Source organism: Lonchura striata, chromosome 6, assembly GCF_046129695.1.
Source record: "Lonchura striata isolate bLonStr1 chromosome 6, bLonStr1.mat, whole genome shotgun sequence".
In the NCBI taxonomy this organism is placed as follows: domain Eukaryota; kingdom Metazoa; phylum Chordata; class Aves; order Passeriformes; family Estrildidae; genus Lonchura; species Lonchura striata.
Genome location: NC_134608.1, coordinates 45,779,367 through 45,799,385, shown reverse-complemented (window position 1 = coordinate 45,799,385; position 20,019 = coordinate 45,779,367). Strand labels below are relative to the sequence as shown.

At 37.2% G+C, this 20,019-nt stretch overlaps 1 protein-coding gene across 1 annotated transcript in view; it reads right to left on the bottom strand.

Annotated features, from left to right (window-relative positions):
* Positions 1-15,662, bottom strand: part of MUC5AC (mucin 5AC, oligomeric mucus/gel-forming) — a 59,256-nt gene extending 43,594 nt beyond the window's left edge. The window contains exons 1-2 of the mRNA XM_077784418.1: positions 15,634-15,662; positions 14,778-14,837 (exon numbers count right to left, since the gene is read on the bottom strand). Of these exons, the coding sequence (XP_077640544.1) occupies positions 14,778-14,837; positions 15,634-15,662 (89 nt within the window). The remainder of the gene's footprint in view (positions 1-14,777; positions 14,838-15,633) is intronic.
* Between the last annotated feature and the right edge of the window lie 4,357 nt (positions 15,663-20,019).

The window sequence follows — 20,019 nt, the reverse complement described above, 5'->3', positions numbered from 1 at the left end:
AATCAAAATATTCTAGTAATCTTACTATTTATCACCCTTATTTGGAGCAAAACTTTAGAGAGAGATCAGCATAAAAATACCTACTTTTTTGTCGCTGCAGGAGAGATGGAGAAACATACTCTGACTTTGTTGGTTGTTCACCACCCTGGGCTTGAACTGCATCAGGAAGAGTAGCAAAGGAAATGTGAATGCTTAATTTTCTTGAGCCCCCTCATAATGTCTCTATTTTATCTATTTAAATATCCAACATTCAGCATATCAAAGATATGTTTATGTACAGGTGGCCGGAAATGCATCAGGACCCATGCTACATGCAATCATGATGGCCAAACACCACTCCTTCAGCATTTTCCTTTTTCCACTTTTTGGGTAATAAATTACTGCAGGAAAGCCATCAAAAACATGCCTGTGGTGATTTGAGCAGGTCCTTATTCTGTTACAGTATACCCCTGGATTCCCTTAGAAGCTTTTCAGATAAGGCCCTAAATTTCTTAAATTTTATGATCACTCTGTGCTTTAAGTATCAGTGAAACCTTTTTTGCTAGCTAGATGGCTTTCAAATAAGTCCCTTTTGTCCAAGAAGAATTCACTTTAGGGTTAGAGGACTTTGATCTTTGTCAAAGACAAAGTTACTCTGTATTTTATAGCTTCAAGCATTCTTTGCAATAAGCCACAGAAGGAAAATAAATGCAAAGGCCAAACTGCACTGAAGGAAATAGGTCTTTTCCAATAGATACATTTGTGCCTGTTGATTTTGCCCCAAAGCAAAGAAACAATTTTTCGTTCCATTCCACTGCAGCATCAGAATTAGAACACATGCATTATCCAGAGAGGCTTTCAGTGCTGTGTTTAGTGAGAGTGCATCAGAGGGCAGGGTGAGGTGAAGACTGTTCTGGCCAGAGAAAGCTGCAAGGACAGGTTCACACCCTTGGGGTGCACCTTACCAGGGCAGTCTGTGGATAGGAGCACTAGAGGGGCTAAGGCTGAAAGCAGAACTGTGGGGAACTCTGCAAGTCCCCTCCTGGGGAAAGAGCTGTTGTTAGAGGACACGTGTCCCTTTTTGATGTAGGAACCATTCAGTGCTTCTGGGCTCCCTCAGTGCCCAGCCCCAGAGAGGTTTTTGCTTCTCTCTCCATGTACTGCGTGGCTCTGCTCTGTCTCATGCCACATGCACTGCAGATCCCTGCTGCCACTGCATGTTTTGCTAATGCTACAGCTAGTCCTGTATTCTTTGACACTGCCACTTCTTAACATAAGTTACTATGGAACTGCCTAGGAGCAGGAAAAATATGAACTCATACAGTAGGATCTGCACGAGAGATCAAAATGCATTTAAAACTAACATTCTTGTTACCTTAAAAGGTAAATTATCAGGTGAAAAAAGGAAAAAAAAACAATGAAGAGGTTTCCATCCATCTGTGACTATTAAGTTCCCTGAGAATATTTATAGCAGTACCATTTGTTTTCAACTCATTGCAAACCAATCTTGTGTGCTAAGCTTTTATTAAACCTCATAAGCAGGAGCAAATTAATTTCTAAAACCTATTGCCTGATGATTTTCAGACAAAATCCTCCCGTTCTTCAATACTGTATCATAACCTGATAAACAGAGTCTTTAATAATTCATGCAGACATACTCCTCTCAGCTGATTTGTTCCTTTCTAGAGGTACCTTGGCACCTTTTGCTTTGTACATTTAGAAATGCTATACCACCTTAAAGTGGATATAAAAAACTAAATGCAAATCTTAAGGCATTTTTGTAGACATATAAGTTAAGAGAAAGTTCCACTCAATGCAGTGGAGCTGTTCCAGATTTCAGCTGGAGAAAAGCAGGATGACAGTTTCAAAAGAGTTAACTTTCTCTTCTTAGGAAAGAAAGTATTTTAAGCAGTAAATAAAATCTTGCATGAAGGTAACAGGTTCATTAACTTCACAAAGCCAAAGGAAAAAAAAATGCTTAAAACTCCAAAGTTATAAATTCTTTAAAACAGTAAAAATGCCAAGCAAGTGAATCTTCCTACCTTTGATCTGTATGAAGACCAGGGCTAATATTGATATCCATAGTGGTATTCGTGTCCCACCACCTTTACCCATCTTCTGGAGGTCCGGTAGAAACTACCGAACAACCTGCCTCTGAGGAAATACCTGTCTGTTCCCAAGTCTTATATAGTGAGAGAGTAGAATTTGGCTCAGTTCCCAGATTGTTTCACAAGGCTCTGAAAAGGTGGGGCTTCAGACATTTTCGTTTTCTTTTGCAGGTGCAGAGGTAAATAGAGGATGCTCTGACTTTCCCTCAGCTATTTACACTCTAGGAGGAGTCTTCTTTCCATGTTTTTGAGGAAATATCATGAAGTGAGCAAGAGGAATTTTTGCTTAAGCTTAGTTTTCCCAAATTTTTGTTTCTTGTGGGATACACACAATTTAAAAGACTTCTGGGTGACTTCTGAGCAGAAAGTATGAGTGAATTACTTAACTTTTTTTTTTTTCCTTCTTCTTAGGGCAAGTGATGATAATTAGCTTCTCAAAAACCTCCAAAGAAGTTCCACCTGATACAAATTTTTTCCAATTAGTTTGCACCTGCCTATGGAGCTACTTTGCTTGTGAAAATGAAGAAATCAAATGCTATTTAAGGTCATCAGTTATCCCTCTGGCCAAGGAAAACACAGGTGTACACAATGAGAATCCTTCTGTGTTGGCAAGTCAGGAATATGGCCCTTTCCTTAGGGACTCCTCTTCTCATATGGGCAATTTTAGGGTTATTTCCTTTCTGAGTAAATATGATTTCACCATTAAAAATTAGTTGGATTCTACCTATGATTAAAAAAATCCATGTGATTTCTAGCCCTAGAGATATTAAAGGACAGATATGCAAGAATATTTTCTAGAATATTCCTTATCTTAGGAGCAATGAGGCAGTGAAGAATGCTTTTCAAGTATGTTAAAATAGTAATTTACAGCTATAGTACTTTGGGAAATTAACCTTTTATGGTGGTTTATGCTGGGGTGTAGAGAAACACAGTCTTTCACTAAGAGAGCAGATCCCATAATCCCACATGGGTTCAAACAGTTCCTGCAAAGATGAAGGTATTGGTATAGTCTCTGTATTCTTTGGAGTCATAGCAATGTTCAAAATGGAATGGAGTTTAGCTATTGGAGGGATGTTAGAAGTGTATTGAAAAGGTAGTGAAATACTCATTTAGGTTGCCTAGGAATACTGTCCAATTTCCATCACTAGGTTGGTAAAACATCTACATGGGAATGGTCTAAGTGCTGTTGATAGTGCTCTGGGGCAAGGACATTGACTGAATGTCCATTTGAAACTCTCTCAATCATGATTTTCTATTATGTTTTATGAAAAATTATCATAGAATCATAGAGTTGTAGAATGGTTTGTGTTTGGAAGGGGCCTTCAAAATCATCCAGTTCCAACCCCCTGCCATGGACAGGGACACCTTCCACTAGACCATCTTGCTCAGAGCCCCATCCAGTCTGGTCTTGGACACTTTCAGGAATGGAGCATCCACAACTTCTCTGGGCAGCCTGTTCCAGCATCTCAGCCACCTCACATGAAAGGAATTTTTTCCTAATATCTCATAAGAATCTACTCTCTGTTAGATTTGAAGAAGTAACTCCAACACTAAGAGGGAAATAAAAGGCACAATTTTTACCTGAGCAGCAAACAAAACTAAGAAATATGCTGGTTGTCCTGAACATTTTAAGAGTACAACTATTTAAATAAAGGTGACCTAAAAAAATTGAACTGGAAGTTTTGAGGGAAAGAATTGTTCAGATTCAGCCATGAATTATACCTTTGGCAACTTCATTGATGTGTAAGTCTGTACAATTTACTTAGCATTATTTAACAAGGAAAAGAAGATGGCTACAAGATACTTGTACATACAGAAATACATGCAGTGAAAATTTAAGCAAATATCATTGTCTCTAATGATTATTATCAAAGTTCCAGGATGAAGATCTAGAAAAAAAAAATAATGGATTTAAATGGTATGTAATTAAAGTAATGATAAAATAGTATGGTAAACTCATGTGGGTAACACACATAAACTGATTAAGAGATTATGTTAGTAAGAAGAAATACATACTTTATGAATCATTGTATTACTTATCACTAAAAATCACTTCATATCAACAGTTGCTATGCTGTGGTTTCATATACATTTCCTGCATGTTCAGGGAAGCACTGTGATCTCTGAGACATTCCAGTCTGGTCATCACTATTAGGCTGAAACTGGTTTACAGTTCAGTTTAACCCCTTTAACTGAGCTTTAAGGCACCATCAGAAGTGATTCCCTATGTCTATATTTTTGACTGGAATTTTCAAATCTCATATATGTAATGAATGAACTATCATGACACTAATAAATGGTTAATTCATTTACTCTGACATATGACTCTTGCCATATTAAATTACTTATCTTGTGCTATTTCTTCTCAGAAATTACTATGAAATATGTTAAAATGTATGAGACTTGCAAAAATAATCTCAAATATTTATGATAAATTGATTTAGTAGCATTATTAATTATTCAAAGAAATAATTCCTCTTCAAATTGTATTTCACCTTTTTCACCTTCATTCACTCAATAGACATATACAGGTGATATGGGAGAGCATATTTTAAAAATTAGTTGTAACATGTCTGATTTTTGTACCTCATTATCAAATCCATGCAATTGACTACATAAATGGAAATATTAATATGTTAGAAGAATTTATTGATGTATCTACTTTTTTTTTTTTTTAGCAGAAAAGATAGAGGATTTTGCCATTGCATTTGGTCTGGAAACCCTGAAATTTCTTTCTTTAGTTTCTCTTCCTTTTTCACAGGATCATATTCCTACTCTCTGCATCTGCAATATTGAATGAAATATTTCCGTAAAAGAGTTGTTAGCATTTTCAAATGCTTTCTTTTTAACCCGATGTGATTAAATGCTACAGAGTGGTGATGTTATTTACACATTATTCATTATTTCTGAATCTTCTTCTTCATAAAATTAGATCATCATATCTTATCTTCATAGATACCCACTGTAGAATGCAAATAAAATGTGAGAGCAAACTTGGTTAACTTTTGGGTGCAATAATGCCTGAAATCAGTGTCTCCATTTTTAGTTAAAAAAGACAGAATGATGAACACGTAGGGACATGCAAAACGTTGTCTAGTCCACCTGGTGCCGTCCTGGAGTAGGGAGTATTCATTTCAAGGGAAGGAGGAAAGCAACGTGTAACTGACAGGAATTTCAGCACTTCCTCTCTGTGTCAGGGCTAAAATGCAAGTTAACAAGGCACTGCCTGCTTGATTTTTCTCTGGCTGGTCATTTGGCCACATCTGAAGCCATGTTTCAGCTCCAGAGTGATGCTGGGACACTTGGCATGGAATTTAGCTGAAGTACCATACTGATTGTCCCTGAATTTTGACCTGTGCAAATTCAAATGCATTATTTTTATCTGGAAGCTTCTATGGAAAAGTGAGGTAACTGATCAATTTCAGCTTAAAAGTTGTTCATGAACATTATAGGTGTTCTCTTATGTGAAGATGAACTTCATTTCAATCATCTGCAGTTAAGTATTTCATAGTCTACACAATATAGTCTCTCTAAAGTAAAACTATCTAAAGTTAGTCTAAATTAAAGACTAAAACAGGGATACAACTCCTTTTATGTTCTTTTCTAGTCAAACACAGAGCCATTGATCCATTCCTTTAGTTCCAAATGCTTAGATAAAACTCATTAATTGAAAATCAAATCACATTATAACTGAGATTTTAAGCCTTTTCATTAATATGAGTAGTTCTCCTATATTTTATTGTGTGCATTGTAGAGGAACATAATGCTCTAACCTCCATTGCAATCTCTGTGTTTTACTTAGAAACAAGTAATACGTAGCTTGATTAAGATCTGTTTCTGATCTGTTAATTTCAAAGTTTAAAGTGTCATTTAGAAGAACCCAAGCAAAGCATAACATTTTAAATCAGGCACTGGAGACTGACAAGCTGCAACATAAGAGGCTGGTTAATACTGATATAATTAGGAAGCAAAAGATATTGAGTATAAGGTCTCATTTTATTTAACCATTATCCTCTGGGAAGCAAATCCATCAGAGAACAACTTAGGGTACTGTATTAAGACCTTTCCCCTATAGAAAGCTAGTAGAGATCCTGTGCAGAGTTAGTAAAGGAAAAACAATGTGCACCCTGTACCATGAGGAGTGTGAACATGGGGGCCAGAATAGGGCTTCCATGTTGTCTGAACACGTCCGGGATATCTCTGTGTATAAAAGGGATAAACACTTAAGCCTCTTTACAGTTTGTAAACACAGACACCACAACCATGGATGCCAATATTTGCAATTGGTATTATAGACTAAAAAACTGATGTACACACACATACTGGAGGGCATGTTTGTGTTGTGCAGTGGTGCGTGTTGCAGCTAGCAGCTGCCAAGGTAAATTCATAATAGGAAATAGTGTCACTGCATCGATATGAAGTTGCACCTAAGAGAATTTGCTTTTTTCTGAGCCACTGACACTGCAACATTGTGTTTGGGATCAGAGCTCTGCTTAGACCTATGCAATGCCATAGGACCATTGCTGCATTGTGTACAGCCAGCTGAAAGCTGAGGTCTGTTATACAGTGCTTTAGTGACCCAAATCAAAAATCAGTCTTTTGAAGCAATTGGTGTTTGCATGCTCAGAGAATAAAATAGTACAACTAGTCAAAAAGTGGGTGAAATGGAGGACTATGCTGAGCAGTATCTATAACTCTCAAAGGAACCTGTTGATGCACAAGCTCAAAAAAATCTGTGTTAATATACTGTGGTGAACATAATTCTGCTGAATGACAATTTGTTTGTTTGTTTGTATTAATATATACTAAAGACTGCATATAAGTGGAGATATATATATATATATATATATATATATATATATATATATAGTATTACCACTAGCAAGTCTTGTCAGAAGTTCTATTATAAGACCCTTGAGTATAGTCCCTTATCTTAAATCAGTAGCAGACATTCTTATTTAAAAAAAAATGCATGGAGGATATAATTGAATGCATACAAGCAAGGACAAACATGGAAAAAGAAACAAAATCCTTTTGTCCATGTATTATTCAAGACTCAGAGAAATTAACTAGATATATAGAAGTGGTATAAAAGTTAGCAGAGACCTCTTTAGTATTTCAGTTCAAATATTGCCATTCACATTAATAATTTAAGCTTCTGTTATGTCATCCTTCTTGAAGGGAGAGCATATTGCATGGGGATATCTGTGTATGTGTGTTCAATCTCTATTGTGAAGTAACTTTTTAAAGTTACTTTTAAAAGTCCTTCACTCAGTATTTCAGTCCACAGCTTGGATAATGCTACACCATAAAGACTTAAACTCATGGAAAATGTTGAACAAAATACAGAGCAGTAAAAATTTGCCATAAATTAATTTCATTTGGAAATTTGCCTAAGGTTTATAAACATCAAAGGACTGCTATCATTTCTTTAAGTCCTTATTGCAGTAGAAGGGATAAGAATCATAATCATAATCGTAATCACTTTGGAGACAAACCTGATGATCATTTGCGTAGTTATTAATATGAGGGTTTATTGTATTTATAGTTTTTATCTATTGTTTTATTTTTATTTTAGTAAATTTCAAGGAGAGCTTACATTATTTTTATAAAGTATTATTAAGTTTACAATGTCAAAAGGCCAGGAGATATTGATGTTAAGACCATCAGTGCAGTTCCATGAGAAAGTTTTAAATTACATGGGTGAAATGTTATGTTTCTTAGAGGGTTCTTGCTTTTTTTAGACAGAGCTTAGATAATGAATGTTTTTCGTTCAATTATTTTTACCTATGTGCCCTAACACTTCGTTACTGTGTGTTATTCAATCCTCACTGAATACAGTCAGCAATTTCCTCAGTTGCTTTTCTGTGGTGCCCATCACTGGAGTCCCTGAGAAGTTCATCAATATTAGTGTATTGCTTTTGAAAATACATTTTTTAGTACCTGGGATGTATTATCTTTGTTTTACATATTGCTAAATAAGGCATAGTAATTTTGGGGGCAAGTGGCCTAACACCCCTAAGATTAATTTCAAAATACTGAACTTTATTTTGGTAGTCACATGTTTAGTATGTCATCTACAGAGAGAACTGTGAAGGTCCTACAATTCTGCAGTTGAGATGTTGAAATGTCCAGCACAGAATCCAGAAGGAAAAAAAATCATCAAGTGTGAAAACTCCAGTTTAAATAAATATGCACAGCATCAAAACTATTCAAAATAAGGGAGAATTTGAATCCATTTTGACACAGTGACATATGCATGCCATTTTGACTCTGCAGTGGCCAAATTCTCCAGACAGTGAGAGAGGACTGTGGACAACCATCATGCTCAGAGCGTGCTGTGATTGAAGCCCGAATCCGGGCTCAGCTCCCTGCAGCAGGAGCCTGATGTGCACACAGTCCAGTGGAGAGCAGCAGGACCCAGTCAGAGCCGCGGGGTTGTGCAATCCTGCGTGCGTGCGCACAAAGATGGCACGTTGGGACTTCTGAAAGCTGCACTCCCTGTCACGGAAGTAACCCTTCCTCGCTGAGTCTCAGTAGGGACAGGAGAAATACCCATGAGAAATTCTCATGGGCTCTGTGTTGTAAGTTATCACAGACCGTGGGTTTTAGATATATTCTCTAAATATGCATCATGGGGGTGACTAATTGGTCTTGCAGGATTTGCTAAGCTGAGCTGTCAGAGTCCTTATCATTTTGCAGTGCTGAAGTACGATATAAAACAAGAATGCTGTCAGACTTGAGCAGCTAGAATTGTACTGTATTGAACATTCAACACGTCAGTGCATGAATTGTCTGTTGACCTTTTATAGTCAGTTTTCGGCTTTATTGATCTAAAAACTATGAAAATCCTTATCTGCTTTGGTTGGTTGCTGCAAATGGCTGAAAACTGGTGTGTGTTCTTATTTTGAAAACAAGAATTGTATAGACTGAACTTTCTTGCAGAAATGACTTGCAGAGTTAGGGATGAAGAGATTATTCTGCTCTTTTCTGTTGCCATCATCAAGCAAATATTATCCATGGCAGTTTGACTGTCAGTCTTCAGCAGGAGATTGATGTTGTAAGCTGGTAGTTGTTGCAGTTGGTGCCTAATTTTAAGTGTACATCTTCTAACTCTTCACCTCCTTTGAATGCTAACAATATTTCTGATGAAATGAAGGTAGAGTCTGAACTATTAGTAATAAATTGAACAGAAAGAATCACATGTAGATTTCACATCTGAAACTGATTTTTGTAAGCTGCTGATTAGGAAAGATGTGACTGTCTATAGTCATGCTAGATGTGACATTCTGTGTGTGGGTAGTTCTAATATATGCTTATGGGCTGATGCCTTTATACAAATATGGAGTAGAAGAGCTATGATTCTTTTTATACAATACAATAAAGCACAGTTGTCTCTTGTTTAAATTGCTCTTAATAATTTAGGAATGTCGTTCAAGGTTTTGGAAAGAATTTTAGACACTATAGATAGAAAACTGCACTAGATCAATTAAAATAAGCAGTAATGAATACATTAAATGTAAATCTGAACTAAGAAGCTTACAATCTCTATGCAATGCATGCTGAAGGGGCTTGAAGAAAGCTTGTCCATTGCTGAATTAATTACATGATCATGGAAATGGATGAAAAAAAATTCTGTAAAAAGCTGACTCTTTTGGAAATTGAAGGTGAAGTAGGGTTTATTACTGAAATTTATCTCAGATTAATATTGACACAAAGGGCTGTTTTCCATTATTAGCATTATCAGTGCAATAACATTTTTGATAGAGAAAATATTGCCGTGAAACGAGGAGACTTTTTTCCCATCTTCACAAGAATAAACAAATAAATTACTCTCTACAATCTAAAGTTTGACATATGTTTCATAGCAGCTAGTGGGTCTTAAACCTTCTGAAGCAAACACGATCCAGAAGGCTGTTCATCTCCATTTTGCATTTCTGTCCAACAAGAAGAGAAACAGGAAAAGTAAGTTTGCTTTTATGGTGTGGATCCTGCAGTTTTGGAACTCCTTTGTATGCTCATTTGTTCTCTCTGAATCATTCTTGCAAACAGGTGGGGAGCGCTTTCTTTTCTTCCAAGTTTTGGATTGAATTCAAGGCTCCAGGAAACTCAAGTCTCGTACGCTGGTGAATTTCAAAGTGGTTCAGCATAACTCAGCTGGGCTGCACAGAGAAAACCTGCAAGTCCCATGCTTTGTCAATGGTATTCCAAACACTACATTTCTTGACTCAAAGACTTAAAACTATCAGGTAATCACTTCTGTTGAATCAGACTCATCTACATCGCAGACTATGCTCTCATAACATATTTTTTCCTGTACTTTTTCCATGTAATTTACCAATTTACATTTAGGGCAAATCATTTAGGCAAACATCCTTTCTTGACTCAGAGATTCCTGATGACAGAGAATTGTCTGCATCTGCTGAAAAGCTGTTTTCCTTGTTATATACTCAACATTGCTAACTGACAGTCTCTTCCTTTTCTAAGGGAAGAATCAAGGGGGAGAAGCCTGCACTGCATACATCAGCAGCTGAAGCATTTCCCAGATGAACACTAAGTCAGTTTGTTGAAAGATTTATGTCAAAATCTGGTTAAAATCAGTTTGAGAGCCTTGTTTTCCATACAGAGTTTCAGTTCCCAGGAAATCAGTCCAGTTGTGTCCCAGACAAGTGAAGATGGATCAGATCAAGAAAGGATATTTTCTGCAGGTGAAAGCCTTTCACTGTGTTAGGAATTATTTGTGTTGTATATAGCCACATACAACATACACATATATACACATACACATACACATACACATACACATACACATACACATACACATACACATACACATGCATTGGAGCTGTACAAGAGTTATTTCAGCCTGTTCTCTAGGCTCTGTGATGTATTTCAACTTTGCTGTAACTGCTGCATATTGGAAGGTTTAAATGATTTTTTTCTTTTATGATTTGTATAACATTTAGTAAGTACTGAGTGGTTTGCACACATTATGGCTTGAAGCTCCATCAAGCTAGACCCTTGTTTGAACCAGCTTGTCATGGATCACATTAATTCATTACATTTACACTGGTTAGGGTGGCTGAGGAAATACAACATGCAGTGTTGTTATCAATAATGTGAAATCACTTTCCCGTCTAGTGGTTCGAAGCTGAATTGATAAGTACCACTAAGAGTGCATAATAAAATTTTGTACATTTTCTCTCATGTAGCATTATAATATCCTAGATTCTTAAGTAGCAAAAAGAGGTTACAGTGTATCTGACCTATAAAATCTTGATATTCAATTAAACTTTTCCCACTGAAGGATTATTTTGCAGATAATGACAAAACTTATTATGCTGTTCTCAAAGAAAAGGCTTTCTCTCAACTCTTATGGAAGTAATGATTATCTCTGTGTTGTGCAATTCACTAAATTCAGTGGTCCTGGGAGATGATCCACCTTGATAAGCAATGTACTTTGACAAAGTACTTTTACAGAAGCTAGGGGAAAATTCCTTGGGTTTAGAATTTGCATTGTTTTAACTTCTAAACTGAGATAAGCAAGCTTGGGGTTTAGTTTCTTTTTATCTCTCTCCCTTCCCCCCTCCCCCCCTTTTCTTTTTTTTTTTTTTTTTTTTTTTGCTATGTGTGTGTTTTACCTAAAAATGGGTATGTCTTAGGGTCTTAGCTTAGAAGTTTAAAAATCAGAGGAATTGAAGGGATGATGGCTTGTGCTGGTTCCCACATTGGTAAATAAACGGATAGGGTAAAAATGCCTGAAAAAGCAGGTCAGAGCCAGAACTATACATGAATAAGTAAATAAATGGGTCTAAGGACACTTTCTCTAATAAAGAGCAATGAGTTTTACACTGTGCAGTTACAACATGGAAGATTAACCAGGACAAATCCTATTAAATACACAACAAGCCTAGCCACTTCTAGGGCAGTGTATAACAAAGCTCAGTATTTAATACCAATGTCATGTTAAGCCCTAAGAAAGGGTGGAGGCCAGAGCTATGGCACTAGTGAGGATTTTAAGTGCTCGCAGTCTGTGCACAAGTTCAATCACTCCTGCCCTTGCCATTCCCTGAAACAAGGCATTTAAAACTCAGAGACACATTTCATAGTGTCAAAACAGTTTTTGTTGAAACAGTGAAAGTCAGAAACAATGCTTTTGTTGGCAGCCTTTTTGACATGTGCTTGTTCAAAACAGGGAAGAAACGGTGCGACACAGCGTATTGGAGAAACAGCTCCAGACAGATCTCCCTTTCATTCCTACTTCTCTTCATTCCAGTGACTACAAAGAATAAAACTACTCACGATGGAAGTGCCACCACACTGTGTCCCAGTGGGTATGCAGAGAATCTTCTTCCCTTCTCATGGGAATGTTGGGAGATTAGAGAAGAAAAGTGGAAGGAATGGTAATTGTAGGTAGTATGCTGTACAATGGTAATGCTATATCTGGCCACAGTCCCAAACCAGATTTGCTTACAGCTCACTGTTTCTTGAAGACATTGCAACACTGGTTAAGGTGAGCTAAAAGAGCTGGAAACGGCATTGAGAGGGGCTGGGCTGAGCAGGAGGTGTTATGGACAGGCTGCTTCCTTCATGTGTCACTACCATCATCTACAAAATCACTGAGCCTAAAGAGAAGAGTTATCCTCTGCAGTGTATTTAGAGATTTACCCTCTCTGTGTATTTAGTTCTCTATGTATTTGTAGCTATCCCGATTATTGGCAATTGTTTTTTACATCCTCAACACCTAAAGTCTGACTAGCACATCCTTGACTGCATTATTTGAGGATAGACATAGGTATTTTCCTTTTGATAGCAGGAAATATAATCATCATAAGAACCACTGGTAATTACAAACTGAAGTCTGATTTGAAAATCTCTCTGATCAGGATGAAACTGCAGTAAAAAATCCTGGCAGCTGACATGACGTGTAAGGATATGCAGCAATGCTCCAGAAGCATAAGACTTGCAAGCCTACCTCATGTGAAACAGGAAGTAAAAGGATGCTCTTTTACAGACCTGCTAACTGGATATTATAGCAAACTGTATGCACTTGCCTGGCTGGCTTCTGGCATCTATTTCCCTCTGCAATTTCTGAGTACTTGTTGCCCATCCAAGGCTGATATTGTCAAGAAGCGGTGTTACTGAAATCATGAATGAAACATTGAATGGCTTTATGTCCAGAACACATATGTTCATAAAAAGAACAAGAATGATTTGTGATATCAGTATAATATATAATAATAACTTACTAAATTAATTTAATAAACTATTAATTTATAAATTTTTTATCTTAGCAATTTCCCATTCTCTTAGGTATTAGTGCAAAATCTGTGCTGTTTGAATATGTCAGTATTTTCTATTAGAGCGAAGAACAGATTTTATCATTATGGTATTTTTAAACAAAATATTGAGCAAGTACACAGTCAGAGATTGCAAAAAGGTTGTTATGTTTTGCCCCATAAACAGTAAATGAATACTAAATTAACAACTTCAAGTCAAGCACCATAAAAAACAAAGACTAGTGTGCTCAACCGTTATCTAAGAGAACAAGAACTATGGCAAAGAATTCAATTTTGTAGCTGGTTTCCACCCAGAAGTGCATGCTTAATACTAAGCTATGCTCTGCAGATATGTGTCAGAAAAAAAATTTCCCATATTAGGCAATAACAAAGTAGAGGATTCTCACTTTATTTTATCTGAGATTAATTCAAAGCTTTCTCTTGATAGTAACCATACCACTTATAACCACACAAGTCCCATTCTTGTTTAGCCAAAGTGTCTCCTATGAAGATCTACAAGGTTAAGTCCATTTGTTTCTGCAATGACTACAAAAAACAAAATTGCACTTTCACCTGGAGAGGTCTCCTGGTTCATTTAATGTGGGTAGAAGAGTAATTTATTCCTGGTGGGTGTTGTTGTGTACTAAGGAGTTTAAATGTACTGAGCTGAGCACCAGCCTGCACGTATGAGGAGCATGCCAGTTTACACAGGGCTTCTGCAGGTGTCAGACAGCACCTTTTCCACAATGGAAGAGAAAAATACTGCTGTATCTGCCACAGGTCCTTGGAAACAATCCTGAATATGAAGAACTTTGCTCTTGGCTGACTAAACAGGGAGCAACACACCTGAAAGGGCATGTTCTTATTGAGAGCTGTGGTGCAGCATCAGCAGGAAATAAGCAGAGTCCTCAGAAATCCGTGTTGCCAATGCACGTCACAGGTTCTTTCCATAATTATATTCTCTAAGATAACACGTTTCAGCCAGGAAATTTAACTCTACTTTGAACAAAAATACTCTGGTCAGGTTAAAACCGGATTCTGAAGTATATTCTGTCTTTATATGTAGTAGAGCCTTCAATTGAACTAATGACCCTGTTGAACCTTCAATTGAACTATTGACCCTGTTGTTCCTGTAATTAATTACATCAAACTTCTGGGCAATTATCCTGTGGCTTGTGATTGTTTTTTTGGCTGTTTGAGACCATGGATCCCTGCAAGTGCAACAAACATACTGTTGGCAAGATCACACATTTTCACATCTCAGAAATGTAGTACCTCAAATTCTGAAAATACTCAGATGCTGTCCCAGTGAAATTCAGTCCAAATCAAGGCTTGGTTCCAAGTCCTATTTCCCACTTGTTAGGCAGGGATTTGGCTGATGACTCCTGACTAATCCTCTTAGCAAGGCTACAGGAGGGGCAACGACTGCAGCTGAGGAAAGGCAGAGTCTCCCTTTAGCTCCTTTTCTGTGCTGGCAAGTAGCGAAGTAGGGATTCAAGGAGCAAAGCTAATGTGAGAATGGAGTGAGGATGCTGAGGCAGTTTGGCTGAAAGACTCCTTTAGTGCACAGAGGAGGAAAGGGCCATTTTTCAAGTTAGTTGAGTTAGAAAATAAGGGAGGAAGATTTTGACCCTTCTTGTTATTAATCATAATTAATGATTATGATACAAGTTAATACAAGCAAATACAAGTTAAAGATTAAATTCTGTGTTTGCATGAACTTAAGGACTGATGGTTGTGGTCAGAGGTACTTATTCTGGTAATTATTTGTTTCAACAAACAGCTTCTAGATCACTTGTTTGTATCTACCATTTTTGGGAGTTATAGAATGTTTGTCTACTTTTATTTCACATAATCACAGAATCAATTAGATTGGAAAAGACCTCTGAGATCATTGAATCCAACCTTCTTGTTTGTTTTTCCATATTTGTTCAAGGTGCCAGCTGGGAAGTTGCTTCTGCTAAGTTTAGAAAGTAACACCTACCTACTGTAAAAAAAAAATATATGTTACATTTCCAACATAATTGCTACATTGGGGAAATGATTGAAAGTGATGGTTTTCACACTGTGAGACCATTTTGGGATTATGTAGGATAATCAGGTTTAATGTTGTTCAAGAGGAAAACAGGATTAGCCAATTCAAGATCAATGAAAGAAGAGGAGGAGCAGAGCACAGATTTTCAAGTCAAAACGTGAATTTCCAGGAAGTGTTACACATCTCCACTCAATTAAGGACAGGGATGCCCATCCAGAAAACAGACAGTAACCTTTTCAAAGCTGCTGCCTCTGAAGCCATTACGGAACTTTTACAGAGAGTGACTTATAAGGAAATTCTGTTGCCAGTATTTAATTTGTATTTAAATTATGTAATAATGTAAGACTTAAAAATATGATACAGATATTAATAATGTGCATGAGTCCTCTGGGGAGACTGGAAAAGTCTCTTTAAAAGGAAAAAAAAGTAAGTCAAACTAGGATCTGAGGTAAAGTTCAGTTAAGCTTGTGAGTTAGACATGGTGGAGTACTTATTAACCAGCTCAAGTTTTAATAAATGAGCGTAAACCCACTGACTTTGATGTATGAGCACACAGCATTAAGTTTGCATTCAGCCTGTTCTGTTTAGAGGAATGCTCATTATATCAGTGTACAGACAATTTTTAAACCAGATATAATGCTTTAGGTGGGATAGGGATCTTTTATTCAGGATTCAGTGTATGTGAACATCTCACTATAAAAGATCCATATTTCTTGTAAATTGTGTCCCCAAACGGGATAACATTGGTCCTTTAAATGAGGTTTCAGAACAGAGTTTGTGCTACACTTCAGTCTCATGTTTAAATTCTCTAAATACTTAACTTAAAGCAAGAATTCTAGCTGGGTATTTATTATTTGTTTTCTATTCATGATAATTTAATTTAATCTAATAAGAAAAATAATCAGTCCTCTATTGACAGTCCTCTATTACAGTTCTGGTACAAATTCTCCCTAAACCCCTGAAAGTTTGACATAAATTTAAATAAATATTTGAATCAAATATCTCTTAGGAAGCCATTGTTTGGATACACCTAACTGGAAAATTTCTATTGTGTTACCAAAAATTAGTGGGTACTGTGAGTCAGCCCTCTTCTACTTACTTCCATGTAGCTCTCTTGATTTAATGATGAGTTGGGTTCATGATAACCTGTGAGAGAGGAGCACACAGCCACTGCTGTTCCCTGGATATGTTAAACTGGGATTCTCTGCCCTCCACTGAGGCCACTCAGATGTACACCTGAACATTAACACCAAAACCATAATTACATCTTCCCAAAGCCTGAAAATGTTTGGATCTGGATCATACTCTTTTCTCTTACCTCTGATTACAAACTGGGCTTCACCTGTTCAACATTTGTGACAGCAAAATCTGTTATTTTTCAAGATATGGCTCAGACCGTATATCTAGTAAAAATGAAATGTTGGGAATTTAGGGAAGATGGGCCAATACAGGAACAATGACCTAAGAAAAATGAAGGTGTTGGATGACCTGAAACCAGTCTTGAGAAGGTGACTGTGAAAGGTGGCATGAAGTCATAAACATATAAAGAGAAGCTGAACCGCTGTCATTACATATAAGTGCAAATATGTCTCAGACCAAACCTCTGCTCTACTGGGTGTTTAATTGTGGGGCAAAATATGTTCGAGACTGCAACAAAAGAACAAAATACAGACATAAAAAACAGGCACAAGTAATAATGTACAGGAATAAAGTAGAAAGTGTGGAAGCAGGATATAGTACAACATACACAGAGTGCAACTCTTTGAATAAATATTAGCAAAGAATTACTGCAGATATTCATCCAGTTCAAGGAAAGTGGATACATGTGTGAAATCAGCTAATCTGTTCAGCCACTACTCACCTGTTCTCTTGGAAGCATTCCATGGACTGGAAGGACTAAGTGCAAGACTGAAATGCCAAAACACCCTGCCACAGCCCATTCTGCTGGGTTCACAACAGTGCACAAGGTGATCATAAAAGGAGAACTTCATGGAACTGTGTGCAAGGTGGAAGTACCCTGCAGGAAAAAATGTCTGCCCCCTCTAACACTTCCCCCTCTAACAACTTCCCCAAGATGTTGCAGTTAAGGCTGGGACTAGGTCAAGGAGGGAAATGAGCTGCATTTAAACCTCTGTACCCTATAGTGATTGGTGTTCAGTCAGGCACCCACAGCTAAAGTTTCTTCTTCTTTTATTTTTGTTGTGACAGACCTGAGCTACACAAGATGTACCATTTGTAGAAACAGCTCTTTAGGGCATGAGGAGGTCCATGAGAACCTCCTTCAAGATGCATCCACTGTGTGGTGGTGCTGATGGCAGAGGCTTTCAGTCACTTCTTACACTGACAGACACTGTATATTGCTACTTCAGAGCAGAGACTGGTCTTGACAATGACCCTTTTAAATTTTTTTCAATAATGCTCTTTAGAGCAGTGCCACACAGATCACCAGGAAGGAAGAAGTGACTTGCTTGGAAGGAGCAAGAATAAAGAGAAGAGCATGGTAGCAATGAAAAAGGCTGGAAACTAGCTGGTTTTATATTGGGGTGGGAAAGGAGATGTTCACCAGCAACCAGTCAGCTCTTTACCTTTTGATGGTAAAGACTAATTATGAAGTGGCTCGTAAAGAAATAAATCATCTTCCCCTGTATACAGAGATACAGTCCAAGGTTACCTTTAAGTGTATGGGATCCTTGTTCTCAGTGTCTTTCTGAAATATTGTATCAGTTCTAGGATTAAATAAGTTTCCCTGTTGCATGTCAGCATGGGTCTTTATTTTGCTATTAGTCCTGTGTCTATTCAGATGGGTGATGGATCATATGTAAGATCTCTGGGAAGAAGTTGAGATTTACTCCTTTGGAGTCTACAGCAATCTCCAAGGAATGCTCCCAGGAACAAAAGGGTGCTAGACATTAACAGATGTAACACTCTCCAGTTTAATTGTGTCCAAAGGCCCTCTGACTTCATAGTTGCACTTCTCAGAGTTAGAGTTTCATAGCCAGCAACTCCTCCTAAAATTCAGATCCAAAGCCCAAAGCTATTGGATAAAGCAGTTTTACCTTCCCAGGGATGAAGGACTATGTTGTATTTCTGTGTTTGGCGTGCAGAGAAGCAGAAGAAACATGTCAGCCCATTGCCTGACACAGCATCCAGTGACAGGTTCCTGCTGTCCTGGAGGCTGTGGAGCTCACCCATAACAGCTCCCCATCTGGGCAAACTTTGGATTTAAAGTGTGCACCCAGTGATCTTGAAGCATGTAAGCCCTTCACTGAGTAATTGGTTTTGCTAATGTGCTAAAATATCTCTAAAAAGATAGAGACATTTTTGTTTCAACTGATTTTGGTGGATAAATTGATTGCTTGGTAATTTGCATGTTAGAATTGCAGACAAAACCAGAAGAGATATGAAGCCAGAGCAGCATGGACACCTCATAGATAATTATAATGGGATGAGGTATAGAGGAAAAAAGTGTCAACTAATTCTCAGAAACTGGTAAACCATTTTTAAAATCTAATAAAACAAAAGTAAACTCATTACTCTTCCCTTTGACACACTAATATGTGATCTCATATTCTCTATCTGGCCAATAAAAATATTACCAGTGTGGAAAATTAAAGAGTAGTACTTCCCTTTAAAGAGAACATAGAAACAATATTTTAAAAAGCAGAATACACATATATGAAACCCATAAATGTTACAATAAAGCGCTTGAGATAGCTGATATGCATATCAGAAAAAAATCAAACAAGAAGCTCTTAAAAGTGTGGACTTACAAGAAGGAGGAGGAAAAAATTGTCTGGCATTAGCTGAGAAAATATCAAGCAGAAAATTCACAGAATCACAGAATAATGAGGTTGGAAGAGACATCTAAGATCATCAAGTCCAACCTATGCCCTAACACCACAACTAAACTATAGCACCAAGTACCAAATCCAGTCTTTTTTTAAACGTATCCAGAGATGGTGATTCCACCACCTCCCTAGGAAGACAATTCCAGTATTTTATTATTCTTTCAGTGAAAAATTTTTTCCTAATATCCAACCTAAACCTTCCCTGACGTAGCTTGAGACCGTGTCCTCTTGTTCTGGCAGTTGCTGCCTGGTGGAAGAGACCGACCCCCACCTGTCTACAACTTCCCTTCAGGAAGCTGTAGAGAGCAAAAAGGTCACCTCTGAGCCTCCTCTTCTCCAGGCTGGGTTTAAAATAAATTAGAAAGATAAATTAGTATTTTTTTAAAGGAAAATGCACACTGAGAAAGAATAAAGGTTAAAAGAGCAGTAATACTCTAATTTGATTTGAAAAATTCCTTTGGGAACAATCCAAATGGAGATGGTTTGTGAAAGACATTTTCATGCAAACGGGAAGTGAAGAGATACTAAAAGGAAAGATATAAAATAATATTCAGGAGTAAGGATGATAGTTACAGTTATGATATTTTTTTTCTTTTACAGACTTTCAAAATCCCTCATTCCTCCAACCCTTTGACCTGATTAATTTTGAAGTACATAGCTGTTTCAGGTTTGATTGTTTTTTTTATATTTAATGCTATTATAATTTAGTGCAAGTATATGCCAGTGCTATGAATGCCCACTGCTGGTAGCTCTGACTGCAGTACTGTGTA